Source organism: Nothoprocta perdicaria, unplaced genomic scaffold (genome assembly GCF_003342845.1).
Source record: "Nothoprocta perdicaria isolate Ctin4 unplaced genomic scaffold, notPer1 scaffold_91, whole genome shotgun sequence".
Lineage (NCBI taxonomy): Eukaryota > Metazoa > Chordata > Aves > Tinamiformes > Tinamidae > Nothoprocta > Nothoprocta perdicaria.
The window spans coordinates 1,080,903-1,095,876 of NW_020456210.1; the positions used below are offsets into that span (position 1 = coordinate 1,080,903).

The 14,974-nt window shown below is 41.0% G+C and overlaps 1 protein-coding gene across 1 annotated transcript in view; it reads left to right on the forward strand.

Moving 5' to 3' along the window:
* MSRB3 (methionine sulfoxide reductase B3) overlaps positions 1-14,974 on the forward strand; it is a 66,217-nt gene that overhangs the window by 2,269 nt on the left and 48,974 nt on the right. The window contains exons 2-3 of the mRNA XM_026052802.1: positions 11,203-11,311; positions 13,046-13,123. Of these exons, the coding sequence (XP_025908587.1) occupies positions 11,203-11,311; positions 13,046-13,123 (187 nt within the window). The remainder of the gene's footprint in view (positions 1-11,202; positions 11,312-13,045; positions 13,124-14,974) is intronic.

Consider the following 14,974-nt stretch of genomic DNA (forward strand, 5'->3'; position numbering starts at 1 on the left):
TATAAAGCCAAAGCCTCTGGCCAGGGTTGTATCTTTTAAAGTATTTTCTGCCTTTAACTTGAACTGCTTCTGCACAGTTTTAAATTCTGTGCATTTAAATGTTTGCAGGACAAGGACTTTAATGGAAGTATCATTTGAATTTGTGTATTTGGAATAGTACCTAGAATCATGTTGTTTCGTTTCTTCCTGTGATATTTGCTTATGCCACAACAAACGGATTTGATATTATATTTGTTTTAATATATGAAGTCATATTTGACCCTGCTGGAGCAGGGGGTTGGACTGGATGATCTCTAGAGGTCCCTTCCAACCTTAAGGATTCTGTGATTTGTAGATCAGAAGCAAATGGAAATGTTATTTCAAAAATATGAATGAAATAATGTCCTTCTTAGAAGGCCAAGGAATATCTTAGAATAGGAGTAACCTTCTGTCTCGCCTTTGGATCACTCTCTACCTAATATAAAAGTATGTGTGAGTTAGGCTAGCAAATCKCTTCGTAAATCAAATTAACCATCGTGATAAGGAGGTGTTTTTACTTGCTCTTTTTCTATTTATATATTTATATATTAACACCTGGAGTGTGGATCTATTCCTCCAAATTGTATTTTAAAAATACGCCTTTTCTGAAGTGAGGACTAAATATTTCAATATGTGCAAATCTGGGGCACGGTTTGACCTCACCCCATACGTTCCTGTGTGACACTGTCTAAAGACAGCCCAGTACCATACGTACCCAGTAGATGGCACTAACCATATATTGTTTTGCACACCCAGAGCTATATGGAAAGCTTCCCCTTTAGGAGTTACTCAGACACCAGTACTCCCTGGGACCTTTTGAACATTTTAAGTTATTTTTTAAAAAAGCAGGAGTGCTGGGAACAAATCATATAAGTCTGCGCTTATGCACAAGCTACATCCGCCCTGGCTCAAGATTTCTTCATTTCCAGCAATGATTACAGCTCCGTTGTGTTTTTCATGTGATTTAGAAGTGTCTCTTCTTGAGCCTGTTCTGTTAGAGATGAATGCTCGGAATTTSTTTGGAAACAGAGGAGGCATCTACCAGGATTTAATTAATTAATTCATAGGAATTAATAAAAAAGAACTTTTTAATGGGAAAACTAAACCAGTGGTTTTAGCGCATACCAGCAAGTAACTGATACAAAAAATGAGTATGCAGATTCCATGTGCATGTGTTTTCTGTAGCAGACCACCAAGATATACAGAACAAGAATATTTCATTTTGCTTTGCTGTGTCTTTTAATTATTATGGGCTCTCATTTCCTAAAAAAAAAAAAAAAATCCTTTATTTATTTAACACCTTGAATGTTGTGCTGCTTACTTCACATTTTTTGCATGAGATAATTTGGCTTTTCTGCTTTTGTAGATCAAGGACAATTATGGTAGTTGTAAAATTAAGTAAAAGTAATGGTAAAGAAATAAGAAATTACGGGATGGATTTAGGTAGTATTTGTTGCAGGAGGTATATGAAATAATAAAGTCATAGATAATATAAAATTGTTGTGAAGTGTTTAATTACTAGAATAACTATCAGTAAGAAATCATACTTTTGTAGATTAAGCTACAGTACATCTGTATGAAGATGGTGCTGGGCATATGGTGTAAGTCCTTATTAAATAAGTATTTATAGTCTATAGATTCTATAGCCTATAGTTTTTCATAGCCTCTTCTATTAAATATTATTTTTATCAGTAAATATTTTATTATTTTTATTGTTTTATTGTTTTGCTGTTTTATTGTTTTATTATTAAATACTTTATCATGTTATTAAATCTTTGTTAGTTCCAAGTTACAGTGTGACATCTTTCCATAAAATCAAAATGAATAGCTAGTGAACAGAAAATTCCTGGGTCTASAGGTTGGATTTTTAGCGGGAATCTGTTCACATATAGGATCACTTTCAGGAGCAGATCATGCAAACACTTCCATACATGAGTTACTCATATGCATTAGTCCCTCTGAACTCTCAGACTGCTCCTATCAGGGAAATTAGAGCCTGCCAGATGTGTGTTTAGCCATGACAAAAATCTCGGAGAAAACCTGGTATGAAATGTTCAAAATTCTGTAYTCACTTACGCTTACTATATTTTGTGTAACTAAGTATGTTTAAATGTTTTTATATTGTATGTTTGTATGTTCAGAGCTATAATTTCCATAATATATGTTGTGACTTTCCCATACATAAATATGTATCACTGAAGATGGAGTATAATGGATCTCTCTTCACCGGCTTTGAAAGAATATAAAAGTGAGACTGATAGGTTTTATAGCAAGACCCACTAGTACAACTACGTTTAAGAGCCTGTCCGTGTTTTCATTATAAATCCCTATTTTCTGGGGTTTATAACTTGGACATAAAAATTTGCTCTGGGGTTAAATTTGTCATGCAGRTCTAAGCTGGATGTACTTTGTCTTCAGAACTTGTTGGAGAAGGCAAAAACTAAAACTTATGTCTAAGAAACTAAATAAAATGCAAATACCAGTTGGCAAGAAAAGCAGAATTTCTACTTAAAATACAATCTGACACGTTACCGAGTTCACCGCCTCCCAGAAAGGACAGGAATTTTCTGGCACATGCCTGGGCAGAGCGCTGAAGACGAGCGCAGTGTGAGCACAATGGGAAATCATGTGTTAAACTGTGCACGTGTCGCTCATATCTAAATGCCTCTTTCTATCTCCGGGTTGCCTCGTAGTGCTGTGAGAGTAGAATCTGACACATTATCCTATTTTTGAAATGTCTGGAAAAAAGCACCTTTCTAAAGGTACCTTTACAGGGGTAAGTTCAATGTTACGTTTGCTTAATAAAAAGCAAACTCTGTTTACAAACGTTGTAAATTATACTAATATTTGATCTAGAAGATCTTAGTTAATTGAGGAGCGAATTGTATTTGTAGATACCTCTTTGCGAGTAATGTGCATATTGTGCCTGATGCTTGCAAAAATTGGGATGGCTTAAAAAACCCGAAGTCTTTGTAAAGGTTTGGCCCCTGTTAGCGGGGAGAGAGGTGATCAGTTCTGCTCAGTGCCTCCCTTTGCTGTCTCCTGCCTTTCCCGCCTCTACCTTCCCTTTAACATCTCAATCTGGGGGCGCTTTGTGCTCCTCCTCGCTCCCCTGCTCAGCGAAGGCTCTGGGAGGTGCCCTGTCCGTGTTGGAGCTTCCCTGCGGCTCCACAGCACCGAGYGGCATGGGATGATTTTTCCTGTGCTCCCGGCATTCTGCTCAGCCTCGCTTCCTTAATGTGCTCCCTGAAGGATCTCTTAAGGTCATTTGCCTTCCCTTCCTACTCCCATAAAGGACCCACCACAAACCGTTTTTTTCCTTTCTTGCAAGAATGTTTTAATTCTGGGAGCTCATAAATTTTCTGTGCTCCATTCCTGTGCCTTGTGCAACTCGGGCTTCCTGCTTTTTCTGCTGAAGTTGGGTATGTAAAAGATGAGGTTTCAGCCTTAACGGTGTTCCTGTGTTTTAAAGGCTTCCATGAAAAGCTACTGGTTTAGTTATTAGGCTCTGTGCATGTAACAGTTAAGGACTGCCTTTACTTTCCCCCATCAATTAAAAGCAGTAAAATCAGCTCTGACCTTTTTCTGTGGAGTGTGTAGTCCATGTTACAGAGAAAAAGGAGATGTAAAGGCGAGATGCCAGCCCCAAAAATGGAAGGAGATTTTACATATTGCTAAGTTGAAGAAGGGCAAGCAAGAAGAGGTGCAGGTTTGGACCATGGTTGTGTGACCCTGTCAAGTCAGTTGGAATATCTTTGGAGGTCCTGGAGGAGGTGATCCAGGGGGTATCTCAGGGGTTGTGCATGCTTGGAGTTTACTGGGACCTTGCATGGTGTGGAGTGTAGGCCTGGGATCAGGTGCCAGGGCCGAGCACAGCACCAGTCCTGGTCACGAGTGACCTGTTCAGCTGAGCACAGCACCGGTCCTGGTCATGAGTGAGATGTTAGGCTGAGCACAGCACAGGTCCTGGTCACAAGTGAGCTGCTGGGCTGAGCACAGCACCGGTCCTGGTCACAAGTGAGATGTTGGGCTGAGCACAGCACCGGTCCTGGTCACAAGTGAGATGTTGGGCTGAGCACAGCACCGGTCCTGGTCACAAGTGACCTGTTGGGCTGAGCACAGCACAGGTCACCGATGGGAGGGCTCAGCCAGGTCCTCCCGAGGCCGTCAGGCGCCTTGGCTGGGCCTTCCTGATCCATAAAACATGGCCACGTTTTGTAGACAGGGCAGCCTAGGAGCCCACTGAGGGAAGAGGTTGGCAGTCAGCGACCACTGGGGCTGGTTTTGTACCTCTGTCCCTGACACAGGCCGGGCAGGCAGCGAGCTGCAGGGCTCTCCGTGGTGGCTGCTCCTCTCCTGGAGGTGGAAGGAGGAGGAGGAGGGCGAGCAGGGAGGCAGGGCCTGCCYGTGTCCATGCTGAGAGGCATCCCGTGCGGCGGGAGCTGCGGCCTGGGCCTCCTTGGAGGCCGCAGCCGAGGGCAGCGCAGAGGGAGCCGCTCCGGCYGCCGCCTCCCCTCGGGTTTCTGTCCCCCCGGCCCGTGCGGAGCGCGGCAGCCGGCTCCGCGGCCCGCAGTGCTCATTTCGCAGGCCACACATCGCTGCCGTGGGGGAAGCAGCAGGAGGACTCGGCAATGAGCTCCGCGCCACGGCAGTAACCGCCGCCGCTCTAATGGCTTCCGCTGGAGGGCTAAGCCTTTGTTAAAGCCGTGTGAATAAACTTGTTTTGGTGGCTCGCCGAAATATCTTAAATGCGAAAGGGAGCATAAGGCACTTTTATTAAATTCAGCTTAATTCTGCTATTGATAAAATGACTTTCTATGGGCTGAGCAGCCCTTTATCGATTCAGACACAAATCGACTGACCAGATACGGAGTGCTCAGGGTCTCTGCCTTCCTTGTTTTTAATTTAAGCAAATGCAGTGCCTGAGAAAAGTGCTAGGATCATATCAGCCAAACAAAAGTCCCTTTATCTGTTGGAGAAGAGAGGGAGAGAAATCCATCACTCTAAACGCTGCCTCCCCCACCGCCGCACCGATAGATCTTGATCTTGTCTTGCCTGGTTTGCATCGAAGAGGAAGGCGAATAGGTCAGGGCCCCGCGCTTCCTCCTTGGCCATCCCAGCAGAAGTGGCACTTGAGGAYACCAGGAGCTTCATGTGCACCTTGCTCCAGGTGCTGCTCTTMCCACCGGCCGCGCATGCCGAGCTCTGCAGTGGTGGCGGAAGGAGCCTATGGAAATGGCTCCTGCCTCCACTCGGCATGAGGTGATGTTCACATGCCAAGTTTTACCGGTTGGGAAGGATGGGAGCCTAAGATTCGGGCTGGTGGTGACTCTGTGAGATAGGAATTGGACAACCCCGGAGAGGCTACATGAAGCTGCTTTTCCTTCCCCTTTCCCACGACACAAAACACTTAGGTCTTTTGCTGCGTGTTTTTTACACTGGTGGGGAGGGAAGGCAGCTTCAGGTTTCTTCCCAAGGAATGTCCCTTTTGCTTATGTATCCCCTATAACCTGCAGGAAACACTTGCACTTTGGAGGGAACAAGAAGTCAGCTTCCATTCCCAAAAATTCTGCCTTACTGGGGTAACAGCGGTTCCAGAACACCTTCGTTTGCACGGAAAACAAGGGCACAAAGGAGATTCATTAGTTGGGATTTGGGGAGGGGTTAGTTCTTGAGAAATCTGTTTTTTTATGTGGGAGATCTGTGATGGTGACTCAAAATTTATACATTTATATAAAATATGAGCCATGGCGATGACCAGAAGTGAAAAAACAAATGTGAGAGCTCTGTGATTTGATTGCATGGGAAGGTTGTGAATTTGCAAAGGGCTGGCTTGCCCTTCCCTGGCGGCTCTATGAGCCTCTTGGGTGTTAAGTACATCATTTTTTWAAAAGACAGTTAATTTTTTGTTGTTGTTCTTTTAAGATAGAACATGACATTTGACCCAAAATTGTAACTGCTGTCCTGGTATCCGGCTTTTGGATTTTCAACGCGCAATATAGTGGAAATGGTCTTCGCCCCATTACTCCTAATGCTTGCATGAAACTGCAAATGGTATTTCAGCAGCGGGTGGGAGGTAGCTACCTACAGCAAGAAAGCAAAGGAGCCATCCCACAGAGAAGAAACACAGATCTGTTTTTCAGTGTGTAAAACATTTACAGTTTTTTTTTTAAATATCAAAGTTTGGATTTTACTTAAACTTGACTTCCCGGCTTTGCAGTATCTATCCTAGTGAGCAGCATGCTCGGGTAATTTGGAATGGCTTGTGAATTATAGAATATATAGAATTATAAAAAGATCGATTATGTCAAATGCAGGTTTTGGAAAGTAACGTTTTCAAACTCAGAAGCCAATAAAACTGTTTCTATTGATTTACATTTTCAAGAGGATTTTCTTTTTTTTTTTTTTTTTTTTTTTTTGACTAGCCTGGCAGTTCCTGCCTTGGTGGCAGGAGGAGATCCCTTCAGGATCCCTCCTCACAGGGCTGCGTGCCCGGGCTCCCCAAGAACAGACTAAACAGGAGCGAAACGAAACGGAGTTGTCCATTTTCCTTTGCCTCGCGGGAGGGGGAGGCAAAAGTGCAAACAAGAGATAAAAACTGAAATTGGAAGACTTGAAATAATGAAAAAGAGAGATTCCAATTTTCATAAAACTGAGAATTAGTCACATGCAAGCATATGTAAGGACACTTATTCAAAGAAATATATGTACAATTGTTTTGCCCTTGCCGGATTCTTTAATCATCAGTTTGTGATAATTTACCTTTRGGGAGTAAGGTATGACCCAGTTCTGAGGGGACAGGCTTTGGGAAGCAGAGAGATGTGTATTTAGAGCCAGATCCTGTGATATGATTTACATTCACAGACCTTCTGTAGTTCCTGGAGCTCTGCAYATTCTCCAGGGTCTGCCCACACAGGTCACGCTGCAGGGCTGGGGCTGTGCTGGTATATGAAAAATAAAATGAGCTGGAAGGCCCCTAGAAAAAATGCTTGGGTATATTAAAAGAAGTAGTACTGAAAACTGGAAGCCCGATTTATTATATGGCTGTGCTCTGCTGGAACATTTGGTCTTGCTGTATTTAATTCAGGAAGTCTTAATGGTATGTGCTCAGCGCATGACTGTAATGTCCATTAATGCTGGCGGAACGTGGGCATGTGCAGAAGGAGGAAAATGGAAGCTGTGTCTTCCACGAGGTTGAGGAGTGGAGTTCATTTCCGAGTACTGATAAGAAGCAGCGAGACATAAATTCATTAGCACAGTTCAAAAGAACATTTAAAGAAGGAAAGTCCTGGGGCAAAACGCCAAGAGAATGCAGGGCATGGCAGACACTAAGGGACACCCTCAGGCCACTGGAGTAGGTGAAGGGCTCATGGTGGGGAGTAGGGGTCTGGTCACCAATGTCAGTCTGTCAGGACATATCTTGTTGCCAGTTGTCTTGTGATCTCTTGTGTTGAAGGAAGTGGCTCGCACTGGTGYTTGCCCCATTGTGAGCCATGGCTTGGAAAAAGTCAGTTGAAATCAAAATTTGTGTGTGAAGTGAGATGCTTAATGTCTTCATTATCAGGTCAGCATCCCGAAAATACTTGCTGTACACTTCATTTTTATAGAGAGGGACTCTAGAGCTGAACTCTAAAATGTGGGTAGCCTCCGAGTGGACAGGAAATAACATTTCTTTTCAGAAAGCCCATTCCTAAAACACAATGAGGGGTCCAAAACTTCCTGTTTGCTTCTTGCACTCTCCTGAAGCTTTTTAATATCTCTCCATTAAGATCCGCAAGACTGGCATTTGCGTTCAGAAGACCCCCATCTTATTCCAACATCTAACAGCTTTTAGCACTGCTCTAACTTTTGGCAAAAATGCTGAAAATAGCTGGCCTAGAATGGAGACGTTTGTGCCTGGTTTTGGGCACAGCTGCCTGCACGGGACTGTTCAGGGAGCAGCAGGGAGTGCACTGAGGTGCAGTGCCCAGAAAGGCCGGCTTGGGCGCAGGGCTTGCAGTGGCATCCGGGTGTGCATTGGAGGAAAAGAGGCCTGGAGGGGGCTGAGCAGAACTGTAAATGCAGTTTTGTCTGCGCTTGCAAGGCCCCTGTGCACTTCTCCGAACAGTAGGATTTAACTGAAGGGTCTGGAATTGCCCCGGGCTCTTCTTAAAGTCACTGTTGTGAGAGTCACATCCAAAGAACAAACTAATGTCAATTCAGGGTCCAAAGAAAGGTCATAGCATTTGTAAAAACGATTACTCTTATTTATTTATTTATTCATTCTTCTGCTATGTATGTATGACTTGCAAATGAACTATGAACCTTATTTTATCCCTGAGTTGCCTAAAAAGTTTTTGCAGTTTCAGTGCCTGCTTACAGCTGGTTCCTGGTTTGGGGAACTAGGAGGAGGAAGATGCTTGCACCTTCCTCATTGCACCTTTATTCTCCTGTTTAGTAATGAGTTTCATTACAGCTGCACTGCTGGTTGTTCTCTCATGGTTGTACCTGTATCCGTGTAGCTTTATATTGTCCCTTTGCAAGATGCAAATCACTGAATAGTGCTGCTCTTGAATGGTGCACAGAGAGATTTTCTACATGATTTGTACTGCAAATGTGGCTTTTTGCTGACAATTGCAAACCTAATAAGAAATTTTGTGGCAATTGCAAACCTAAGAAGTCCCCTGGCAGGGTAGGTTGCAGTTTTACCCCCCTTCAGATCAGCAAGATGTGCATGGAATGCTTGTCTGTCTCAAGAAACATGCAATTAACTATTAAAAACAACAGGGACAAATCTTTTATAACTTGCTTCCTACTTCTCATCTGTGTCATGGCCCAAATCTTTTATAACTTGCTTTCTACTTCTCATCTGTGTCATGGCCCAAGCAGCATATAGACTTTTTTTTGTGTGTAATAGTTAGGATATTGAGTGACGAATGCTACATTTCTATAATAGGTAAAAACATATTCCAGGAGAGTAAACGGGGAGTACTGGCTCTTCTTTAAAATATTTTTTCCCCTTTTTTTTTTGAAGGCCAGGTCATGCCTAGTTTGCTTTTTTGAACATTTAAAGATAGAACTTTAAATAAATTGAACTTTTGAAAAAATAATTGGAGGTCTTAGAAGTGAGGAGATGTTGGTTTGTGAGATCCACTGCTGCTGCCTAGACTGATTTTTAATATTGAAATTTTAGATGAAGAACCAACTCAAACAGTTTCTTTCTGAGCGGCAGGATGCAACATAACAATAGTTATTTATATAATGCATATGCTTTCTTTCGCCGTTAGCTGTAGTTTGAAAGACTTATTAGCCGAAAGCCCAGCACGTTCTGAGAATAAAAACCTCCAAAGTTTGACATCTTTAAATAAGCAACCAAATGTTATAAAGAACAAACCTCACTTACAGTTAGGAAACAATATTTACATTTAAGGTTGAAAAGCCAGGATGTAGGAAAATTTTGCTAATTTGAAAGGTGACCTGTAAGTGCACCAAAACCAAATAATTTGTAAGCTATGGCACAGGGCACATTCCTGCAAAATTTGTGTGAATACTGCTTTAGTGGTTCTTGAAAGACAAACAAAGAGACCTGGAATGAAATCTTTATCCCTCTCCCAAATAAGATTGAGGCTAACAAAGGCATACAGCAGCGCTCTTTCAAAGCCTGCCATTAAAATGAAGGCTCTGCAGCCCAGCTAATGAGATGGCTCAGAGTGGAAAACAATCTGTTTTTAAGAATGTTTAGATCAAAAGTAATTTCTAATCTATGAAATAAAGTCTCTTTTCAATACCTTTCTTTCACTAGTAAAGCTTTTTATGTTGGCACTATTTACTTCAATCAGATGTTTTCAATTTTACTTTTTTTTTTCTTCCTGAAAATACTTCCTAGGGTTAGTCAGTAGTGACCAACAGCATTATTCTTCTTCCCTCTCCCCTATTCACCCACCCCCACACATTAAAAAAAAAAAAAAAAGAGAGAGAAAAGGGGGGGAAGAAAGAAACATCTTTTCTTAAATGATTTGCAAGCATCTGTGCTTTAAGCTACTTTTTATGAACACTCCTTAGTAATGACTCAAGGTAAAAAAGCAGAAAAGCATCCAATGTTAGGAAATTGCAATCCAATACCATGTAATTTAAACCTGCCATTGCCTCTCCTGTACTAAATGACATACAGATGGGTAGCTCTGTTCCCTCTACTTTGGAAACACAATTGGTCTTTTTATGAGTGCATATACATTACTTGCAAAAAATATTTTTGTCAGAACTGTTTATTTCTAAATGTACCATATTTTAATTATTGTCATAATTAGAGTGCTTTTTACCTGCTATATTTTGTCAACTCATTTTTGCAAGTCATTATCAAAGTTAACTCAAAATTTGGTAATTTCTGTTATTACTAAGGGAGTTTTCCTTCTCAAAAGCAACCTTATTATATTTCTGTTCTGGTGTGATGAGAATTTTTGCCTTATACAAATGCTTTTCACTGTAATCTCTATGTGCTGCTTGGATTTTCTGTGTGAGTTAAGCAAAATATAAGATGAGATTTTCCAAGGAGAGTAATTTTAAAGCCAGCCCTAATTTTTAAGGTGGTTTGATTGCTGAAGCTCCAACTTTTTGTATAAAGAAATGACTTGCTGCTGAGGGGTCATATTCTGGTGCTTGAACAGGGCAAAAATACAATTGTTATTGTTGCAAAGTGAAAGGGCCAGGATTCTAGCAGTTAAATGTATTGTAATTCTAATGATTTATGCTTACTTTAAGCTGCTTGAAAGGGTTATGAAATTGTTACATGTTGTGGCTAAACATCATATGCCCATTACCATAAGTCTCCAATATAGATGTCTTGTAAAGAACATTTCAGTTGCAGTTATTCTTGCAGGGTTGTTTTTCTTCTAATGGTTGAAAAATGCTCCTTTCTTGTGAATGATTGTGTGCTCAAAGGTTTGGTATATAACCCACACGCGGGCTTTGGCTGTAGCACACTGTCACTGCTCCAGTGGAATCACCTGGCGCTCAAGCCAAATTCTTTTTAAACTTGGATTTGAAGAAATAATCAGCTGCAGTTCAGCTGAGCCATTCTTGGTGCATTAGGGACTGGTCTGGTCATTGACAAGTGAATGCAGAAGCTATGCTGTGGCCGTCTGCCAAAGCAATTATTCAGGATTTAAGCTAAAAAGGCTCCTTCTCCCATATCCTCTCCCTTTGCAGGGTCATGTAGGGATAAAAAGGACTGTAAGGTGGTCTTTTCCCAGGAGGAGCTGAGGAAGCGGCTGACACCTTTGCAGTACCATGTCACTCAGGAGAAAGGGACGGAAAGGTAAGGCGGGATGAAGGAAATCCAGCCCTCGAGACAGAGGCATCTTTCTTTTTCTCCCCTTCCTTTTCCTGTTGCTTCCTCATCTTCCCCGCCAACGTTTTTTTCCGGGAATTCTGCACTTGTTTACTAACCCCTGCAAATTAACACCACTGAACAGACAAGCATCTGCAGCATGGAGGCCAAGGCCAGGGGTCTTGTGTGACTTTTTCTTTTAATGAACACTGTATGTCTTATAAAGTCACAGGGCTTATGTTTAGGGTCTGTTTTTAGTTTACTACAAAATGTGTGGAAGTAATAGCGGTTTAGGTACACTTTTTGGAAGACATCACAGTAAGCAGAACCACGAGGGAAATGGCTTCGTGCCAGCAACCTGAAGGTTTGAAGGTGGTCATTGTAAGCATAGACATTTTGGCTGCAGAAAGAAGATAGCATAATTTAGTTCTTTTCCACCCCACTCCAATTTCTTTTTGAAGCACATGTGGAGAAGGTATTTATTGGCTCATTTGTGGTTGGAATGTCAAAAATTTTCAATAACTGCCCTCACATGGCTTTAGTCATTGGAAGGCAGCCCTGAATCCTGGAGGGAAAAAAAAAAAAAAAAAAAAAGGACTTGCTTCCAAGACTGTTTTTATTGAATAAAGTCTCTCTCAGCTGATTCCAACATGAAGGTAACTTGCCAAGGCCTAACCATTTTTGTTGTCTAATTTATACCACTGAGCTTGGCATCGGGCCCTCTCTTTACCTCTCATCCAAATGTACTAATGATGTAACTGCTTGTTTTCACTCATGGCCTGGAAGGGCTCTTTGCCGTGCGTGGTGGGGCCCTGGTTTTGCGGGGACTGTCCCGTTGTCCCGCGCGGCCGCCGGCTCCGCTTCGCGCCGCGGGCCCGACATGGAGGCGCGGCCTCCTCCAGCACGGCCCACGGTTGTGTACGGGACCAACAACATGATTTAATGCACACAAACAATCGGAGATTAGGTCATTCTTAAAAATCCTGTTTATAAAAAAAATTGGACCTCATAAAAAGGGTGAAAGGATAATAAAAACAAGCTGCCGAACACATAGGCTTTTTGTTGGACTAGCACAGCTGATTCGTATTAGATGAATGACCTCCTAGCCTTTTAGATTGTTAACTTAKAAAAATATTCCCTTAAAGCTGTAATATTGCTTTTCGACTAAAAATATAAGGCGCACACAGCTTGAAGTTGTGGAGCAATTATTTCATTTTCAGCTGCAATACTTCTGTCACCCGGCAGCCCATCCCCTGCTAACCAGGTGGCAATTCTTGGTGTCCACTCCATGGCAGATACCCCGGTGCTTTCCATGCCTGCACTTTAGCACCTCAACTTACCGCTAAAGATTGTGTAAACACAAAACTGGAGAAGTGCCCACGATAATCTAAATTTCAAACAATCCGTATTTACAAAAAGTTGTACTTCTCCATACAAATAGAGGAAGATTCCAGTTTTTATCTTTTTRTTGTTGTTATGTCCTTTGAACTGTGTGACAATTTGCTTCCTTCTGCATGATACATAACTCCTAAGGCAAACTAGTGAGGACATTCCCTTTTTTTCTGTGTTTGCTTTATTTGCTTCATTTAATAAAAAACAACTGTGAACTTGTAAATTAAGTGCTTTTTTCCTGTAATAATTTTATAAAATCCTAGCTAATTTAATTTTTTTTTTTAAAAAGCCTTTGCTTATTTTTTAAATGTAGTGTTGTTGTTTTCCCAGTGCCTTTGAGGGGGAGTACATACATCATAAAGCTCAAGGAATATACAAATGTGTTGTTTGTGGAACTCCTTTATTCAAGTGAGTATGCAAAATAGAGTTTTGGGATTACTGTCTTAATTTACGTGCTGTGTTCCAATGTATTCTTGCATCTATTCCAGGACTTACTGTAGTTGTGTAAGATAATTTAAATCATTCAAGCTGATAAGGAATACATGAGAAGCTGTGCAAATAATAGCACAATAGTGAAATTCTTCTTATAGTAAAGATATAAAATATTAATAAGTATATAGACAGTAAGTAAATTTCATAGTAAAATAGCTTACTGTGGTAGAATATGTAATTCATAAGTATTATTTTTCTTTTTTCCCCTGTATACAACCATGCCAAGGCTGTACAATGTGCAATTGTAACCCTTCAGTCTTTGAATGCACTAGTAGATATCTAGGTCTGGATATAAACTAGTTAGCTTTACTCATAGATTGCTTAAATTTATGGATTTGGAATAGCAATACTCTTCCATGCTAGAGCATTTCATCTCTGAAATGGAGAAAGAAAGAAAGGCTTTTTTAGGATTCAAATGGTTAAGAAAATAAACAAGCAAAAAACAGGAAAATTGCATTGCTTACTGGGTTTTCATCCTTCTCGATTAACACACATACGTTGCTGAATTAGAACCTGAGCCCATGATTAAGAAAGAAATAATAATTTTGGTGTCTTGCATGAAAAATATGTTAGAAGTTAAAAATGTGAGAATAATGGCCTTGCATGCTAGATGCAATGAACTCTTTCAGTCTCTGCATCATTCTACTTGGTTTCAGGTTTTTTTTGTTTATGTATATTTTTGTTTATGTATATTTTTGTTTATGTATATTTTTGTTTATGTATATTTTTGTATTTCTGGTCATTTTTCTTCATTCTGATGGAGAAGTTCTTTTCTTGCTTCTTTTTTTTCCATTGAATTCACATTGGTGCAGCCCTTTTCAGCTGAAGGATGGTCAGGGTAGTACTAAGAGTAGACTAAATGGGATCAGTTGTATGTTACAAAGAAAAATAAAATTGAGGTAGCTCAGTAATCTGCAGACATGTAGTGCATGATAGTTGTTCTGAAGAGATTGTCTGGAAAGATGAAAGAAATACTTCATCTTTGCTACGTTTGATTTCTCTGTTAGGATCACCAACACAAACTAAAGTCATAATGTGATTTTTTGAGTTGGAAAGCTGATTATTATAAAATCTGCCAAGGACATATTCTTATGTTACGTATTAGCATGGTACTTGCCTTGGGGTTACAAAGTAGGGATCTATAGCCTGTGATTTTACTCTGCTATGTAGATGTTCCCTTGCTTACTATGGCTTTATGGGGAAAAACCTGGCTCTGTTGAAGTCAATTCACATTTGGCAAATGAATACAACAGAGCCAAGATTTCACCTTGAACCTTCAGGACTGAGTTCCTTTCTATCATTTGCTGAAAAAAARGTAGATTTTTTGCAAGGTGAGATTTGGACAGCAGCAGTTCATATAAATGCTTTCGAGTTGCTTTCACAATCCATTTTATATGGGAAAAAAACTGCAATATGAGATTTACCTGTGATTATCTTAAATGTGCAGCGTGCTTTGGCATAGTCAAGACTTCTTTGAATTAAAAAGTAATGAGTTGAATTTCTCTGTGTGAAATGAGCTATATGGAAATGTCTCTGTTTTCAGATTCTCTTGGAGACTCCCCATTGATTTTATGGGAGGATAGAGGAGGAAAGAGTGGTTTTTTTATTTTTTTTTAATAAATCCCAAGCTAGTGGGCACCTGAACAAGCCTTGCTAATTGTGTTCCAAGGCCAGGACTGGCCCTGCTCCAATCTCCCAGCAATCTGTGTTGCTTGAGCTCTCACCACCCCAGATCTCCATCAAATTCAGCCAGTTGTTCTGAAGAGG